Below are 20956 nucleotides of genomic sequence, written 5' to 3'. Positions count from 1 at the left end.
GTCAACATTAATATTCAAATAATGGTTAAATGCATATTATATTACAGCAGAAACTACTAAATACACTACATAAAATATTGTTATAAAACTGTATTTTACTTGAAAACACATTTTGAGGTGTAATGCCATGTTAAAAAATGATTCAATTTTCATGCACACTTTAGTGTACAGTATATGCCAACATACTACTGTATATTATAGTAGTTTGTCTACAAAATAAGATTGGAAATGAATTTAAAGCCTCTTTGTGGAAAATATACTTAGCATTTTTAGTAAAGCCAGCAGTTTCATCCATACTTGAGTATGACATGTTCCACTTACAAATATCACTAGATTTATATCAACATTAATATATACAATTTATTATTGTAATTTGGTAGTAATTTTCACCATAATATTTGATTATATATTTATATAAAATATAATAGTTAATTATATCTCAACCGTAATAGTAAATAACGATTATTTTATTTATATATTTATAATCACCACAAAGATTATTAATATTATAATAATATATTAAATTAATAGGTTAAATAGAAATGTAATAGGGCCTATAATATACAGAAATACTTGATCTTTAAATATTAAAATTTCCATAACAATTATTACTGTAGATGAAACATATACAGGCTAGATTTAATAGTTTCTATGAACAATACAATCAATACATTTGTGTGAGGGCAGAATATAAATGAAGCACAACGTGGACAAAACATGCTGACGGTTGTATTGTTTACACTTGGGTTGGGTCCTGTATGCCTGCATAGGTTTGTACAGTTCAAATAATACCTTGACAAAGCATTCAATACTTTGTACATTATTTAGATCTATTTGTACTTTTATGACCTACAGTATATTATTGAAGCGAACATATTTGCTTTATGCCAGCACCTTAAATAATTGCTATTGATTACAGTAGTTTGTGAAATTGTACTTTCACAGGAAAAAAATGAAATAAAATATTGGAATATATTGAAAAAATATGATACAATAATGTGTTTTTACATTAACTAGTATACTGTAAAAAAAAACCAGGAAAGTAGTGGAGCTGATGCTTGGTGGTTATAACATGCTTCCATTCAAATCCCATTGTCTAGGGTTCAATCCTGACCTAGTGCCAGAGTTGTAAGTAACTCCCGACTCTTTAAACTCCACTCCCTAAACCTCAAATGAGACTTAGTTTATAAGCATGATAAACTATAAAATAGTTTATCCATCCTGTAAATGGCGAGTTAGTCGCTGTTGGATACATACTGTATGCAATAAAAAAAAAACAGGAAGACTATTAATACTACAGTTTTACAATGATATGTTGAGACTGATATATGTACCTTTGTTTAATTTCATACATTTGTTGAAGGACTGGTAAAAAATCCGGCGACACGTAGTGGTCTTCTTCCAGTAATAAAACAGGACCTGTGTGGTTGTGTATACTTCTAATACCAGTGAATACATGCTGAAGCTGTAGGGAAAATAATTACAAACAATCTATTGTAAAATCACTATAATTTATGTTGATATAAAGTTTGCGGTACACCACGTATATTAGTTCTGAATAGAGAATAGAGTTTCGATTTCGAGTTTCTCGACGTTTCGATCAATAGAGTATCACGGTGTTGACGTCACAACAGTGGGTGGCGCTGCGTGGTTGCTAGCGCAACCAAAAATTCAGCCTGCCTGAGTGACTCCAAGATCACCAATGGTTTGGAATAGGCTTATTGAAGTAGTCATTTGAAAACTTAATAATTTTCAATAATAACAAACTAAAATTTCAAAAGATCACTAAATATTTGTTTTTAATAATCTATTCATTCTTCAACTACAGTTTAAGTTAAAAAAAATCAAGCTAAGATACATAATTTGATAGAAATACAGATCTTTACTGTTTATCAACATAGTAGCGCTGAACGCATTTTTTGGTTGGCTAGCAACCATGCAGCGCCCTCTATCGTTGTGACATCACACTGTGATACTCTATATGCTTTGATCATCCTGAGGAGTGAGAAACTCAACAGTTTTTCAGAACCAATATACGTGGTGTACCGAAACTTTATATCAACATTTGATTTCGCCATGCAAACCTTCAACGATATATCACTATAATTTAAAAAAGGCATTATATATTCAACATTTATTAATTTCTGTCAATAGTAAACAATACAAATTAATTAAAAAATGGTAATATATATTAATGAAACAATAGCACAAGACTATTGATAGAGGATCTTGCAAGGTTAAAGATACTACAGTATAAAGAAAAATTGCACATGGAGAAAGATCTGGAGGGATTTTGTAAAAACATTGCACGAGTTTATTGTTATCCATTTACGAGCTGCTGACCAAGTATTAAAGTAGGTTTCCATCTTTTTTTTTTCTTGGTGATGAGTCATCAACTGGTTGTCTTTATGCACTAGTCATTCGATAGGGATAACATATTTCTAAAGTATGTGATTTCTATTAACGACAGTCTTACAAATATTCAGTCAGTTGATTCATGACTTGTAGGCCTAAGGTAAACAAAGCCATGTAGGAGGTATACCAGGAGTTATACCCATAATCAAAAGAGAAAACAAAACCTGTTAGATTTGCTTTGTTTTATTTTTTTGCTGATGATTAAGGAAAATAGGCAAGGAAATTGCGCAAACAGATTATGTACTTGTTCCACTTACAACAATGTGCTATGCTACATAGGATGTGTTTACACATACTAGAGTTAAATCAGTTCTATGCATATTTGAGTTAAGCTCTGTCTACACTATCAAACTAGTTTGACAAAAAAGTGTGATGTGCCCAAATATGGTATTGATATCCCCAAATATGGTAGTGATATGACATCATCATTATTTTGTCACATAAAGTTTGATAGTGTAGACAGAGCTTTACAGTATTATGTGCTCATGTGATCTTGTTCTATGTTGTTAACCCTGATAACTCTGATGTACCTCAGTGGCTGTATTCACCAATCACACTCAATACATATTTAAGTATTTCCCTAAAATTGTATTCACTTTATGATATTTTAGGGTGTTTCCCTTAGCCTAAGCGTGAATTGTGAATACATCCACATGTTTCTGAGGGCATTGACTATACATCCTTTAATGTTAACTCGCGCTCTTTTCTTTATCGGAGTCTACGTATATAGTCTTCTTTACCATTTAAGTGCACAAATACACTTAGTTAAAATCTGATATCGCTCATATAATGTCAAGTCTGAAACATGGAGGTTAAGATAGTTGTTTGTTTATTAGTTTTCCACAAATAATACACATATTTTCTTTAAATCTTTAAATATTTATAAATGTGGATGGTGGTCACAATAAGTTAACACTAAGGTCGGTTGTATTTGTAACTCAGATACGATTTTGGATCAAACTCTATCTCAGTACACATGTGAACATAGCTAGGTATTATAATTTAAATAATTTATGTAATGATATATAAAACAATATCTCTCACTGTATGAACATCACTATGCACATTTGTTTCTTTAAACAACTTTTGTTGTGACATCCCTAGGCCCCAAATTAAAAATTCCTCTGGTGATTTTCAGCACTAATTGTTATAGAATTTTTCTAATTATTTTTTACTGTGGTATTCATGTGGAAAGAGAATTTAATACAAAACTAATTACGTACTAATTGAATATTGAATATATGTCCCATCACTACCCATCTGAAACAATTTTCCCCAATTGATTTCTACAGTACGCAGATACATTTCTCTTGTCAATTGCAAATCACTGTCTCGTTTACGTCGATATTTGTTCACTTTCCTTTGAGCGGAATGTATGCAATTTCAATTAGATCTCCAATCCATTATAAAAAAAGTTGATTAAGTCATTTTCAATGTTATTCGTAGTATTCATTATTCAAAGACGAATCTATCGTTAATACGGATTATTTCTAATTTCATTATAAAATTACAAACTGTAAAGCTCTGTCTACACTATCAAACTAGTTTGACAAAAAAAAGTATGTGTCCAAATATGGTAGTGATATGCCCAAATATGGTAGTGATATGACATCATCATGTCCATATTATGAACACATCACATATTTTTGTCACATACTGTAAAAAGTAGTTTGATAGTGTAGACAGAGCTTTAGTAAAGATATGAATGCTATTTCAATGGCCAATACTTCATTCTATATCATTTTGATTGAATACAGGCAGCAGACCAACCCAATGGGGTCCAATTTTGAGTTTCCTGATATCATATTACAGTTATTATATATATACATATATGACAACAGGCATCTTCAAATTGGTCAGAGCTCTAGTCTCTTCTCAAACTCTCAAAAATAAAATATTAAATTTTTTGAAAAGCTTACTAGTTAAATACATTACTGAAAATGCAATCCAGTCAAAAGAAAGAATAAATAAATATATAATATTTGGAGAATATTAGTAGTATTGTGTTTATACAATTCACATTGTACATGCTGCAAGGGCTTGGATGATTTACCCACAATAAATATTGTGAAAAAATCCTCTTTGACAGTGAAAATGTCATTTATCAAAACAGTACTTCTAATTACACACTCTTAATTAGTTCTTTCTTAATTAAAGCATTGCTTTCTTAACTCATAGGTTTCTTTCTTATTCACATGTGCAATTAAGGATATTGATAATCCATATTCTCTAATATTTCCTTCAAGAATGAATTCAATTTACCTGCTTGAACAAAATGCAGAAACAAGGTCAAAAGATGTATATTATTACCGGTTACTAAGATTCAAGTTAAGAAGAACTTAAAGAGCCAGGGGCAACAGGATATGATATTATACTAGGCATATCATTAATTTAAATCAATATTAATACAGACTGAATATAACCCTTGCAAGGTAATAACTAATAATAAATAATAATAATAAGAAAGAACAACTGACTTAGACCAAAATGTGGGTTGTTTTATAACTCAGTAACTTTATTTGTCTTCGTAAAAAATAAAAAACAAAGAAATGTTGGTTGTAATGTCAGCAAATCCGATTAAAAAGATACATATATTAAACTAAAACTGGAAATTAGTCAAGGAGTGTGCTTACTGTAATACTAGGATGTTGGTTTATAACTGGGAAAGAAGTGGGAGGGGGGGTGGGGGGGGGGGGGGAGAAGAGGAGTGAACTTTGTATATTCTATTCACAGACAGAATTAGATTTTTACATCAAAGAAATGTAGGCAAGGCTGTAACCAAGAATGGATGTTGTTTTCCCCTTAAAACAAGGCACTGTAGTACTGTACAGTACGATCTCCCTGTCTACAGAATTGTATAATGTAGTAAAAGCATTTACTATAATAATTATTAATATCTCTATTAAAATATGAAATTATTCTACTATTCAATAAGAAAACGAAACATCACACATTTTATATAGAATTGCATGAATAATCAGTTTTCCTGAATTATTAAAGCTGCTATACATCATTTATACATGATATTATCACATTAATAACATTTTTTTTTCAAGTTTGAAAAATAAATCTACTAGCTACTTCAACAGAACATGAATACATTATTCAACTCTACTTTCATTCAGTTTAAGTTATTGCGTTATTTTCATGACAAGGACAAAAATCTATTAATAACTATCTTTGAATGAAGTACAGCTTGTTACATTAAAAAATATGTATAAGTAATGTTATTATTACATAATTTCATTTAAAAATGTCAAAATAATGTTGCTAATCTAAATCAAATTCAGACATTTCTCTACTTGCGATATTGAAATCGAATCTAGCTATAAATCAACTAGCATGTCGTTTGTGTCGGCATTTTTTTTATTTATTAGAAAGTGAGAATTTTAGTTTCTATCTTTTAGGTGATTCTTCAAAATGTATCTTCAAAGAGTGATTAGAATGTTTCTAGCAAAATGTGATGATTTTGCTAAATTATAGCATGTACATGATATGATGAATAAACATGAAATATTTTTCTTAAAGCCCCCTTCCCTACGTTTTTTAGATCTAATTTAAGATCACAAACTATATTCAATGTAAAAATAATACTATATGGTCCTATTGCGATAACTTTTTTCGTCTTTAAACGGTTAAAAATGTGAAAAATAAGTCGATTCTAATAATTATAGCGGCCCGCTATAAATCCCAAAATGCATTGCGCGCGGATTGATATTTTTGTTTTTCACCTGTAATTCGCCCACTTTTCGATCGATCGTGAGGCCAAAACAAATGGAAGACTCCTAACTTGTCAGCGAAAATACCGGGTTTTCCCCAATTTGTATCAACGGAGTCTGGCAAAAATAGAAAGACAATTAATGCAGCAACTATACAACGTCAGGCTAGGTATATAGCTAGCGTACGATGTCCGTACGTTACCGATGTTTACCAGCTAGGCCTACAAAACTAAGCCTAGCTAGGCTAGGCCTAAGACCGTCCACAAGAGTTCGATCGCCGCGAGCTACTTAGGTAGTGCATTGTTTCTCACTTTTCATCATAATTTACCATAAAACGTACATTTAAGACAAGGAATGACATGGTTTAATGTTTTTAAAGTGATATATATGTATTATTTTCCAAAAAACGTCCAAAATTGCAGGGAAGGTCTTTAAGCTCTGTCTACACTATCAAACTTATGTAACAAAAAATATATGGACACAATGATGTCATATCACTACCATATTTAAGCATATCACTTCCATATTTGGGCACATCACACTTTTTTTGTTAAACTAATTTGATAGTGTAGACAGAGCTTTACAAAAAACGCCACTCAACTTTTTGAAAGACTGAGATTCATTGGATTCAAGTGTTTGAGTCAGATGCAGCTAAATCCAAAGGGATGTTTTCAAAATGAATACAGTACTAAGTATTATAAAAATTCTTTAAACAAAGTGTAATAATGTGACTATATTATGATTTTGTATTGCCTTGATATTAGCTCCTTTGCATGGGACAAGAATCATGTGATTTCATTTTAATGTCTACACTATCAAACTAGTTTGACAAAAAAAGTGTAATGTGCCCAATATGGTAGTGATATGCCCAAATATAGTAGTGATATGACATCATCATGTCCATATATGGTCACATCACATTTTTTTGTCACATAAAGTTTGATAGTATAGACAGAGCTTAAAAGATTATGCAGATTTGTATAAAATTGTATGTGATTAAATGTGGAAATGACCATCTGAGTAATTGAAGGTTATGTCTTTGTGAAGAAACACCTCAACCTGATGTATTTGACCACTTTGAACAAGTAGTACATTTCTAATAGCCAAATTGAGATTAAATAATTTAAGTAAATTGTACTACTGTATATTTGAAGGCCACATCAACAACACCATATAAACCTGTATTCAAACCAATCCGCTCTGTCTACACTATCAAATATGGTAGTGACATGCTTAAATATGGCAGTGATATGCCCAAATATGGTAATGATATGCCCAAATAAAATGAAATAAAATATAAATTATTATTAGTTTAGTAAAAGACACAACAATACGGTTACTTACAATTATATTAATTAACAATTTTTTATATACATTTCAAAATACAAAGCACAAAATGGACCTGTTAGTGCAGACGATTATTCCAACAGGGTGGGGCAGAAATAAAAGACTAAAACGTCTATGCAAGACCTCATACAGTAGCAGAATCAATATCACAAATGATAATGATGACAAGGATACTAAAAATACACAAAATAGTAACACAGGTTTAAAAGAAAATATGGTAATGCATGCAGAAAGTTCTGAGAAGACATTAGTTGATTTACACTAATGACAACAAAATTGATTTATCATTTGTACTGACAGCTTCTAAAATATGTTAATTACATTCATCAGTGAACTAAATTAGTTTCAATTTTAAACACAATTGAAAGAAATAACATTAGTTAAATAGTTGTTCTGTAGCTTGGACAAAATACTTTAAAAAAATCAATACTATATATACTATAGAATACGGATTCAATAATAATTTATTTTTAATATTGATTATTAAATAAATTTAATCAAGTCAATTACTGATTAATCACTCCTGTCAGTAAGCCACAAATGAAAAATCTATTTATATATTCAAATATTTAAATTGTTATTTTTTTAAATGAATAAGGTATGAAACAGCCTGGGTATTTACCAGATGTTCACATACTGTAATATTTTTATGGTTTTATTATTATACTGATAATGTACAGTGAGGCCTACGTACTACTTTATATACAGGAATGAAAATGTGTATAGGAAGTTGGTCTGTACACGTGGCCTTAGAAAGGTCACTATTTCATTTCTATTATGTTCTTATCATTTAAATCAAGATTAAAACATTCTGTTTTATTAATTCCTCTAGGAATTCATCAAACCACCATTAAAACCGAAACAAATAAGAGACGTTGTCCTTAGAGTTATCACCAGGGTATTCAATAATCTTCTACCGTGCATAATAGCCCAAATGCTGTATTGAATTTTGATCAATTTCATATCCCTTGACGAAAGCACCGGTACTCGCGATTTCCGGAACATATTTTTATGCAATTTGGTCAAATGAGAATTATGTGTAGCTATTTGTACATGAATCCATAGCAATGGGCTAATGAATTAAAAATACAAACCAAGAACCAAGTATAAAATAAATTTAGCATATTAAATTCCACACAACAGAATGTCATTAGTAAAAAAAAACCAGTGCATTCTATATAGTGTATTGCATGAGTAAAGTTGAGTGATTAAAAGTAGGGTACTGCAAACTTTCAACCAGGTCAAAACTAGTTTTTTTAATGTTATTTTAAGTCTTGCCATAAAGTGAAAAATCAACACACAACATAGCTTGATTTATCATTAAATCAATATAAAAAGGAAGTGGACAGACTGCTGGAAGGACAAACTAAATAAAAAATTTCCGGTAATTTGTATCACATTAATTAAGACCATTTTTACCGTGATTCACAGTGGTCTTTATAATATACTTCAGGATGGTTTACTGTAGTCTATTAATACTAGCTATAATTATTAATGCTTAAACTTTTTTCATACCTTCCACCACCAATGATGTTTGGTCATCACAAACTGGACTTCACGATAATGTCCATATTTATCAGGATGGTCCGCATTATTGCACTTCAACTGTTTAGCTCTGCAAGAAAAAATATGCAATTTTTAGGTAACGTCAATTAAAATTTAAAAAAAAATATCAAAAAAATAATTAATTGGTTGGCACATTTTCCAGTTTTTTCCCCAATGTTTTGATTATTGGTATGGTAATAGTAATACATACTTCAAAACTGTGTATTACATACAAATATTGATTTTAAGATTTGAAAGTATTAAATCCATTGGGACAGGATGAATAGGAACAATTTAAATGTTGGTAACTATATCAGGAAATACAGATCCAATACCAGTTACTCCGTGTTACAGAAACGGGAAAGAAGATTGAAGATTCTTTTATTATTTAAAGGACAACTTTACCGAGAACCATATTTTGACGACGTATTTAGGATGTATGATTTCAGAACAATTGAGAGATTATGATTTCGCTGAAGGCTGTACGGCGCGCTGCGAGATCTTAAATCTCGCAATTGTTCTGAAATCATATGTATCCAAAATACGTTGTCAAAATATGGTTCTTGGTAAAGTTGTCTTTAAAGGGATTGTGATGCAATGTAATAGATGATATGAAAGAATGCAACGCTTTAAGCAACATTACTATCTGAGCAATGATGTCAAAGGTACTGATTGTAGACAGACACTTGTCTAGAATCGCTAACTGCAACATTGCTGTTTATTCTGTGTACAATTGGCTTAGGACGACTGAGCCAATTAAGACAACTTTAAGCCAATTATGGGATGTTAAATGAATCAGTTTACAATTGGAATTGGACAAAATAAATTGTTATAGAGTATCAATACCTGCGTGCACAATGTTATTGGACTGTTTGGACAACTGAATAGTAGACTGTAACATTTAATAAAACTTAATTTGATAATTGATGTTTACACCGTAGAGGAAAGATGGTTACTGTACATACAATACTATATTAGCAAAACATTTAGGACTTTTAATGACTGATGAACGGACAGTGACAGGAAATAGTGGGCATTCTCGTGGGTGTTCATACCATACTCAGGGAATATAAAGGGAATCAAAAAGGAAACTATTAAACCGAACCTACATTTGAAACAGTTTAAACAACCAACCTAATGTTTATTTTATGGCCTTAAGCTCTGTCTACACTATCAAACTTTATGTGACAGAGATGTGCATGTATATGGACATGATGATGTCATATTACTACCATATTTGGGCATTAGCACTACCATATTTGGGCACATCACACTTTTTAAAAGTTTGATAGTTATCAATTTATAACTTTAAAGCTCTGTCTACACTATCAAACTTTGTGACAAAAAAATGTGATGTGCCCATATATGGACATGATGATATCAATATCATATTTGGGCACACTTCACTTTATTTGTCCAACTAGTTTGATAGTGTAGACAGAGCTTTAGAATTTAGTTCAATTTTCACCTCATACAGTATCCTACAATATCTAGCCATAGTGTAGCCATGGTATTAAATTGAAGCCCCATTAAATTCTGTAGAAACTACATCCTAGACAAACTATAGCATTATCAATTCATGGAGTTACAGAGTAGTACGCATAGAGACGACTTTCTTGATATTACAAAGTAAGTATTTATAAAAGCCTAAAGGCAAATGACACTGTCTTTCCCTAATGGACCCATCTACTTAAGTTGAATCAATAGATTGTATGTTGCGTATCAACAACATTACACGGACAGGGATTTCAATGACATCTTACCTATTTCCTATTTTGTACAATGCAAAAGTAAAGAACAATATCTATTTCATTTTTTGTGAGGGGAATCCCTTTTCCATTGAGAAAAACATGGCTTAAATATTGTAAATTTGCTTGTGTGCAAGCCTTTTTGTTATAATTTAATGCAGAAAACCACACATACATCAAAATTCATGTTATCTTTACGGGAGAAAATGTGGACAAAGGAGAGAACAATATTTGGCCGGGAGAGAAGTCTAAAATACGGAAGTCTCCTGGCCAAAACAGGAGTGTTGGCATGTATATGCAATTATTAATATTAGTTTACAGTTTTTGGTATTGACCCTATCAGCAGGGAGTTGTTAACCAGAGGTACTGTAATGATATCATTAATGACACACAGTTGATAATGGAATCCACTAACAAGTGCCTTACTGTAGTCTATCTATAGTAACAGTATTATCTTTTATACAGTTCATTAAATAGGTTGTTTAGTATTCAGATCCAGACATTGAATAAATAAATCTGTGTGGCTAGTGTCTCTTAGTGTCATCAACAGTAGGCAGGAAGACATATTTATGATCTTGGAATTTTTTTACTGAATGTATGGAAGGCAGATGCTGCAAAAAACATAGCATGTAACACTGAAAAATATACTTTCTTTTTATACATTTATCAATAAGATAATTTTATGGTATGAATTATAATAAACAAGACATTTATGAGAGGTACTGTACAGCCAGAATTATACTGTAATGTTTTCGACATAAAATTGACTTTAAAAAAAAAAGCTATAGCTGTATTTTATAATACTGCATAAATAGCAGCACCTCCTTGTCATTCCATTTCACATACACCTAAATCTTTTATGCCATTGTTTATAATGATTAAAAATAAAACGGCTGAGCAAGTAACATTATATTTTATATATTGTATTATATATTGACATGATATCATCTGAATTTCTCTTCAATTTTGACACAGATCATTACATCCTAACTACATTACATTAGCCTTCAGCAAAATGTAACAAACATAATGTAAGATCAAATGCTACCCATTAGCTTCTATTTAGCATCTAACAGAAAATGAAATAAAACTATTCCAAGCTTTCGTAAAATTAAATCAAACCAAGACATTATACTATACTATATAATATAATAATAAAATCTTTATTTTAAAACGAAGGCTTGTTCACAACAAAATGTGTTCTTCCACGAGGCTGTATGAAAGAAATAACTCTGTATAGTTGTAGTTGTACAGTATAGTAATAATTTAACACAAGGTAATATTATTTTAAATATATTGAAAGATAGCTACAGTCCTGTAAATGTTCATTTTACCAATAGTATACAACAGCATTTAACATCATATTATATTTTCAATTTACCATCAACTAAAGCCGAAGTTTTGTAATGTTTCTGGTCCATTCTATAGTCACCACCAGATAGACTTTCTTCATTAGTGCTTCTATTTAGGAATGGATGATGACTACTATTTGGCTAGTACACAAAACCCAGTGCTGTTTTGAGAAATTACCTCACAACATATTTTGAACAGTAATATTTTCTAATAATGTATAAATCATGTTTATGCACAATTTATCAAAATCTCATGAAAGAAAAGATGATTTAATTTAAAATGTCTTGATATGATATTTAGCAATTAATATTATCCTGTTTAGTACTGCTGTACACAGAAGCCTAATTGATTTTCATAGACATAAAAAGATTGATTTTAGATTAAAGCGTGGTTTAATCATTTTCCCCTCAACTCATTGTAATATAATCAATAGTTACCAATAAGAGAAAGTATATATGAATTATATGAATAAAACAGTTCTTCTTTTTTTCCCTTTTCCGGGAATTTATTCAATAATGTATATGGGCCATTGGCCCTAGTACAAGGTATTAAATCAATGTATTTTAATATACCTATATTTTAATTATATTTTATTTTAAAGAAGAATATTTAAAAATATTCTTTAAAATAAAATATTATAAAGTGAATTTTCATATTTTTGTTTATAACAATTTCAGTCGAATATCATAGGGTTATTATAAATGTAATATTAATTATTAAATAAATAAATACTGTTGAGTGAAACAAATGTAATTTAATCTTGCTATTAAAATACACATGGTACTATCAAGTATTTTATTAATATTTCATTTTGGCTATATGGTTTATAAAGTGTAGTAATTATTCAGCATGTATCAAAGAAAGTGTTAAAATCATACCCAGTTGTGTAACGAAGTTTCTCACGTTACCAACACTTAAAATCGGCTTGTTTTCTACGGGTTTTAAATTTTAACATCGAATCATTTTAAGCATGGATTTTTCTACCAGTGTAAATATTGCAAGCCTGTTTGTGTGACATGACAATGCGATAATAAATTTGACACAAACTGATAATATTACTGCAAATCACCTTGTGAAATCTGATAAACGTGATTGACTAAAATTACACATTGTATCTTGCATTAAGGTCAGATATTATGGAAAATATAATATTGTACAGTTAGAGTACAGTTTAAAATGTTATACAGTAATTTACATTATACATATTAGTATACACAACCCAATACTGGTGTCGTGTTAATGGCTCTGTCTACACTATCAAACTAGTTTTACAAAAAACAAGTGTCCAAATATTGTAGAGATATGCTTAAATATGGTAGTGATATGACATGATGTCCATATGGACACATCACATTTTATCACATTTAGTTTGATAGTGTAGACAGATCTTATCAGTACTACTAGGCACGAAATAGACTTATACTGTCGATTTTTTGCTGATGCCTATTATGACCTAGTACTGCCACAGACGATGATGCTTGCTATCTATGCATGGGTTAGAAATTGGTCTTTGCCCCTACTAAATCATAATTACATAGTACCATACTGTAGATCGTGCTGGGCGGAGTTGATTGATACAACTAGCCTAAATACAACCACAGATGATGATGGTTGCTATCTATGCATGGGTTAGAAATTGGTCTTTGCCCCTACTAAATCATAATTACATAGTACCATACTGTAGATCGTGCTGGGCGGAGTTGGTTGAGACAACTAGCCTAAATACAACCACAGATGATGATGGTTGCTATCTATGCATGGGTTAGAAATTGGTCTTTGCCCCTACTAAATCATAATTACATAGTACCATACTGTAGATCGTGCTGGGCGGAGTTGATTGATACAACTAGCCTAAATACAACCACAGATGATGATGGTTGCTATCTATGCATGGGTTAGAAATTGGTCTTTGCCCCTACTAAATCATAATTACATAGTACCATACTGTAGATCGTGCTGGGCGGAGTTGATTGATACAACTAGCCTAAATACTTACAGTAACTAACCCAATCTTTAACAAGGTACAGTAGACACAGGACTACTGTATACAAAACACATTTATTTATTGTTTAATATCCATTTTCTAACCTTCAAACAATACTATTGTATAGTATTATAATTACCATCAAGATAACTGTACATGGAACTAATCATTTTATTGATCTCTCTCAATATTGGAAGAAGAACTTCATTAATTCCAAATAAACACTGCAGCCAGACTCATCATAGAGAAATTGCAATTTGAAATGAATTACAACAACAAGGCTAATATAATATAATTTTTTTTTAGCTGTAATTTATAATACTGCATAAATAGCAGCACCTTAAAACTACAGTAGTACTTGTCATTCCATTTCACATACTGTACACCTAAATCTTTTATGCCATTGTTTATAATGATTACAAATAAAACGGCTGAGCAAGTAATATTACATTATATTTTGACTGATAACATGATATCATCTGAATTTCTTAATTTTGACACAGATCATTACCCTAACTACATTACATTAAGCCTTTAGCAAAATGTAACAAACATAATATAAGATCAAATGAGCACTACCCATTAGCTTCTATTCAGAAAATGAAATAAAAACTATTCCAAGCTTTCATAAAATTAAATACAACAACAAGGCTAATATAATACTGTTCTGGTTGTACATTGAAACTATTTATTTACAGGCTATTTAGATTATTACTGTTAAGTGTTAGTACAGTAATCTACTACACCCTACTACAGTAATCTACTAAAGTAATCTACTACAGTACAGTCCAAAATCCATTTTATTTAATATAACAGGGTCAAATTAAACAAAGCATAGGTTTAGGTACAAGAAATTTCACCACAGGAATTAACAATAACATATTAAAACTAACATGTTTGAAAGGACTAGACCACTTCAGTTTTTAATTCTTCCATGGTAGGTGTATTTTACAATCCAAGTTCAACTTCGGGTCAAACAGACACACACAAACAAAACCTCATGATAGATTTTACACACATTAGCTAGAAGCAGCAACAGCAACAACCACTCTAGACACAGATTGATTTATTAGTCTTTGTGGTGTTGCAAAATGCTAGTATAAATATACAATCCACGCTTGTATTGATTAGTTTCTTTAATTACTGTAGCTACAGTGAATCCCACAATATTATACATATTTCTCTAAACTCATTCAGTCACACATACTCAGTTTTCTCATACAGAAAACACTATTGTATACTACTACTGCACATATTTCTACATTTAAACAAAAGGAGTGTACAGTACTGTCACTATTGTACAGTACATAACATATCGCTGAATTCACAACAGCTAATGACAAAGAGTGAGATCACCCACCAATATTGTCAACTACAAACAATATAATTTTATTTCAGCTCTATTAACAGGATACTGTACTTTCAGGCCTTGTCTTTTGAAAATTATAGGTGTGCTACAAATTGCACTCCTCAATACATTCAGGGGTGCTCTAATGTAGGTGTGCTGTTTGTATGTTGGTTTGTAGAAGTTTGCCAAATTTAAGAGTGTTGTAAATCGCACTCCTCAAGGGCAGTTTAGGAGTGTGTTAGGTGAGTTATCGCACTCGCTCGCCTTAAAAGACAAGGCCTGTACTTTGTTGGGTATCCCCTTAATAGTGGTCTACTCTATCAATAACACTACTAGATTTGGACCAGTTGAAAACTTCTTAAGCTAACAGAATAACGATTTCTATATTTATATTATAAGGTGTAAAGTTGTTTTATATTTTAAGATTCTTAAACATATGTCATTCACAAACTAATCATCTTCTTAAAAAAACAATAGCACTTTGTTTACATTATAATGTCATACTCATAGTAAATCCAGATGTTTTAGTGATACAAATACTGTAGATGTAAGCGAACTAAACTATCAAAGGTCAAAATTCACAATAAAGAAAGCAAAACATTACAATAATTTGACAAAAAGTAATGTACTGTATAAATACAATATTTCTCTAATCAACTACTTTTAATACAAAAAAAAAAGGATAAAGAATGAAAAAAGGCAAAGGCCAAAAAAAGTGGAAAACAGTCGATTGTACCTTCTACTGTAAGTGGCATAATGCTCAGGGCAAAAGCCCCTGGTTAGCAATTCTAAGGGACTCTCCAACGCTGGGTAGTTGTATTGGACTGCTCATGCTCTGGGGCCTCTTGAGCTCTGGGGACCCTGGGTTTAGCCAGTGAGCGCTCATAGCAGTTACGCCACTGTACCTTCTCCTATCTGTGGTTTAAATAAGAAAATATACAATAAAATATAATGGCAAACTTACTTCTTTTTATCCACATTCCGTGGGCAGTCATTAGGATCCACTCCTGGAAATTCTTTTTCATAAATTTGAAGTAAATAAGGATAGAAAATCTGCAATGTCTGAAAAAACAAAGACATTAAAACGTTAATATGATGGAGATCTTGAGATGATCTGATACTGGTGTTTTTTTGTGTCTGCCTTTTTTATTTAAACTTATTTATGTAATTGATTTTGTAACTATGGACGTCCGTCTCCGAAATAAAAGTAAAATGAAAACTCCATATTTTTCATGCTTACAGTAATATCTAGATTTTGAGCTGAGTTAGATAATTTTTGTGAGATGGCAAGATTAATTGGTGTAACATATAATTATTTATAAAATAAAAACAATTTGAAAGTACAAACAAACAGCATATTTTTATCAGTAACTGAAAGAATATTTTACAATATATATTTGTAGTGAAGAAACCTTCAAATATCAACGTATGTTTCATTTTAATTTTCTATAGCATACAATATCCATGACAACCAATACTAAAAAGTATGCTTCTTACAAACTAGCCTAATTAAACACGCAGCTACATATACAGTAATAACAATATTTTTATTTTAGTAGTTTACATAATAATGATAATATTGGTATCTGAAGTAGATCATTATTAAGTAACAAGATGACTTTATAATACTTGGATATAAATAGCCTGTAAAGAATAGCTTGTTCCTTCATATAACACTAACAGTAACAGCCAATACAAACAGCTTTAAATCAATAAAGTAAATAGTGGTGCTACTGTATTTTATGTGTACATTATTTTCTCCCAGGCTTCTATAGATGCTGTACATATATAATAGGCATTGGTAAAAACATGTGTAACACTCTAGGGAAAATGACTGGGTTTTCAGGCGGTATTACTATTATATTAGAAATTAAAAAGCATTCTTGGAAAATATACTTATGCTCTTTTAGTAAAATTCTCACAATGTAAACTTTATTTATTATCAACAGATTGAGTAAAGCTCTGTTTACACTAACAATCTACAGTAGTTTGACAAAAAAAGTGTAATGTGCCCAAATATGGTAGTGATATGCTTAAATATGGTAGTGATATTTTTTTGTCATATAAAGTTTGATAGTGTAGACAGAGTTTACTTCAAGATTTTTTATACATGATGTGATGCTATATAAATTATATAAAAGTATTAGTAAAAGTGCTTACCTGACAGAAATCTATTGTTTTAATCAATTCATTGATTTCTTCTGAATAAAAATCATGACTGAAGATAAGCAGGGTCTGACTTATATCCTTGGCGTTACGAAATGAATCGATTAAAAATCGTAAATATTCTAAACGTTTATGAACCATGACGACTAGAACAGGTGCGTTTGGTAGTCGCGTCGGAAACTTGTCTAAATTCCTTATCTCTTGTATACGATTAATTTCTAAAATGGTCTGTTTTAATGTCTCTGCATTTTTGGAAATGTTTTTTGAGTTTTCTAAATTCATTAAAGTTTTATTTATGTATATACTACTAATTTTATTATTATTATTATGTGGAGTAGGAATTTTTACATTTGACGCTTTCTGCTGCCCTGACAATGTCTTACTGTTTTCTTTTGGTAATGGCGGAACGTATTTTATACTGTCTGATCGTTTTCCTTTGGAAAATTTGTTATCAGTTTCTGCATTTCCCGATTGACTACTTGCAGAAAAATAAAATGAACATAATGTAATTCCGGCTAATAATAAAATAGTTTTCATTAGATAGCGTTTCCGCCGTAACACAGCCATCATCTTAACTCTTCCTCACAAACAACAGAATACTTTTTCCTGAAAGATAAAATATAAAATTTATATTTTAGGTGTGAAAAAAAAACATTTATTTTTAATTGATTGATGACATGAATAAAATTGGTGGTTTTTTAATTCTGTCTACATACAATTTCTGGTATTACTGTATGTATGCCTATTCGGTATGTAGCCCTATTATAAGATGCTTTTGATCATATCACTTTTATTAATACTCTTTTGGGCCAAACTTCGGCACTACTGTACTTTTGCACCTAACTGGGCTTCACGGTCACTCACCATCACCGACACGCAGCGTGGGTCAATGTTTTTAAACTGGGTAAGCACCCAAACTTCCAGATTCATTTTAATTTTTATTTACAGAAATAAATCATTCAATAATACTAAATAAATGGTTCGTACTTATTTTGATAGTATTAGTAGAATGTCCCCGGTCTGATAGCTCGTAGTTGGCTGTCTGTGGTAGGCCTAGGTAGTACTGAATACAGTGGCCGATCCATTCCTAACTAGCTACTGGCCTATCTAGCTAGCCTAGGTAGGCCCTCTAGGCGGCTTGGCCTTAGAATAATATAGAACGCTTAGCCTAGCTAGTAGATAGAGAGAAGTCTATCAAGACGTCATTTGTATGGTTTTAAACAAAATAATGACATTTTAACTAGTTTGGCGACCAGAAATGACACTTACAATTCAAATGATACAGTAATATACATCGGAATTAGATAATATAATATATTAATAATCAAACTAGACCTAGGCCTAGGAGTGTATCCTCCATTCCAAGTAGCTAGGCCAAAACCTTCTCCGGTGAAAATCGTCTTCTGACGACAAAAAACCACCGACCGATGATTTTCATCATGTGCTCATATCTGTCAACAGAGGGCAGCAGACGGATTATTATAAAAACTAGTCTATCTCCCTCTATATATCGACATAAAGTTTTTTTTCAGAGAGAATTTAAAAAAGTGTGTGAGTAATGAATTCAGTTGTTTTGATTTTGCAGGCATTTTTTCGAGAAGGTAAAAACATAAAACAAAGACAGAAGACATGCCAGTGGTAATGCTATAAACTAATATTTTTAATAAATGCTTTAAAAACGCAATATCGTAAATAACAGGCCTCTAGAGGGTCAGCTCTCCTAGACTAGTCTAGGCCTAGGCCTAGGGCTCTAGGCTCCTCTGGCTGGAGTAGTAGCCTAGCTAGTACAGGGGAATTAGTAGGCTAGTACAATAGTATTAGTAAGGGTCTTCGGCGTTCAGATCTAGACTTCTAGAAGGGCCCAGCCTAGGGGCTACCAATCAAGGCCTAGGTTAGTTAGTAAGTAGTCAAAAAGGTAAATTATACTATCTTTTATTTCCAGGTGGGTATCGGGCAAAGGTACAAATGGACAAGTGAAACACTACCTGTTGAATTTTCAAGATAAGTGAAGGAACTACACAAAGAAAATTGTTTTAATGCAATATAATATTTAGGTATATATATATATATTTATGAGTATGGGATTAACATATGTATACTATTTTAATACCGATACTGAATTCCATGGCAACTATATTGTTATTGAACAATGTCACAATGTGAATTTGTATATTTATTTAATTTTTTTATTATTTTATTTGTTACAACAACATATGAGCAAGATGAGCAATATCCTAATATAATAAAATTGATAAATTTATTTATTTTTTCTACACAGGAGGCAGGAGGGAGGAGGTGTTTATGCAGTTTGCTGCCCTCTATCCTTTGCATCGCTGACAACAGTGCAGGAATGAGACCAGAAATAATAAAAATTAAAACGGAATCTAAATAGTTTTATACCTGCAGCATGTGATAACATTCCCAAACTTTTTACATTCGAAATGAAAAATTATCAATGCTGCATATTTTTAATGTAATTATTTCAACATGGCCAATGACTCTCTGATTTTTTAATGTAACTACTGTATAATTTTGTCCACCACAGCCCTTGGTGTGACTGTAGGCCTTACTGTTAATATTGAATTTGTCATAAAATAGGTCTAAGAAAATATTGGTATAAAATGAAACATGATGGCGAAAAGAATCCCGGAGAATCCAGTAGAAAAATATTAAGATTTTAATTTTCCAAATTTAGCATTTTAATGCATGGTATGCATTTTAAATTATTTTATTGTACAGTATTTTGTAAAATTTTGTAGTATATTGTTGTCTGAGGACTAGTTTTAAACAAGTTTAATACATTTTTTGACTAAATCAATTAATTTTAAAGTATTTTTAATATGAGAATTCAAAATGAAAGTTTAAATATTATCTTCTGTTTGTGGATAATGACAATGTATTTGAAAGTTCAATAAAATACAGAACTATGTATTAAATTTTGGGGTGTTTTTTTTTGTGCAGTATGTAATTTTGTTTATTGCGAAATTCTAAAAAATCATTCATACTGTACATAATTATATATGTCAACAAAATTGATAGTGAGTGTGACAGTGTTGAGTACATAATAAATTTGGTGTCAAATAGTATTAACATTTTTTATTTCATTGCGAAAAAATGGTTAAAACAAAATAAATCTAAATGATTAAACTAACAAAAGAAATATTACATAATCACATTCCACCAAGTTTATACTCACTTGTGATTGGTCAGTTTTGAAGTAATCGGTTTCTCATGTTGCGTGACCTTTGTGGTACGTGTGACACCGCCGCTGTCGCCCACTTTAAAAAACAACGAACCTGGCCGCGATTTTTTTTTCCGTACGAGAGTTCCT

General features: G+C 31.0%; 1 protein-coding gene and 1 long non-coding RNA gene across 4 annotated transcripts in view; one reads left to right on the top strand and one right to left on the bottom strand.

Moving 5' to 3' along the window:
* The window catches only part of LOC144837752 (alpha-1,6-mannosyl-glycoprotein 2-beta-N-acetylglucosaminyltransferase-like), a 28673-nt gene extending 9658 nt beyond the window's left edge, over window positions 1-19015 (bottom strand). Inside the window, exons 1-5 of one of the 2 annotated variants that reach the window (XM_078692993.1) lie at window positions 18891-19015; window positions 17620-18224; window positions 16424-16521; window positions 8997-9096; window positions 1335-1465 (exon numbers count right to left, since the gene is read on the bottom strand). In XM_078692993.1, the coding sequence (XP_078549119.1) occupies window positions 1335-1465; window positions 8997-9096; window positions 16424-16521; window positions 17620-18195 (905 nt within the window). In that variant the 5' untranslated portion in view covers window positions 18196-18224; window positions 18891-19015. Of the gene's footprint in view, window positions 1-1334; window positions 1466-8996; window positions 9097-16423; window positions 16522-17619; window positions 18232-18890 lie in introns of both variants that reach the window. The other variant, XM_078692994.1, reaches the window with a different exon arrangement.
* Window positions 19016-19125: 110 nt separating this feature from the next.
* Window positions 19126-20541, top strand: LOC144838584 (uncharacterized). Of its 2 annotated transcripts, none has more exons than XR_013611663.1 (3): window positions 19126-19263; window positions 19568-19679; window positions 19911-20541. It is a non-coding gene; the product is annotated as an uncharacterized LOC144838584 (long non-coding RNA). The 2 variants fall into 2 exon arrangements; XR_013611662.1 differs by having other exon boundaries at window positions 19904-20540.
* Window positions 20542-20956: the final 415 nt, after the last annotated feature.

This window comes from Antedon bifida, chromosome 3 (genome assembly GCF_963402885.1).
Source record: "Antedon bifida chromosome 3, ecAntBifi1.1, whole genome shotgun sequence".
Taxonomy (NCBI): Eukaryota; Metazoa; Echinodermata; class Crinoidea; order Comatulida; family Antedonidae; genus Antedon; species Antedon bifida.
This window is presented reverse-complemented; position numbering and strand designations above follow the sequence as displayed.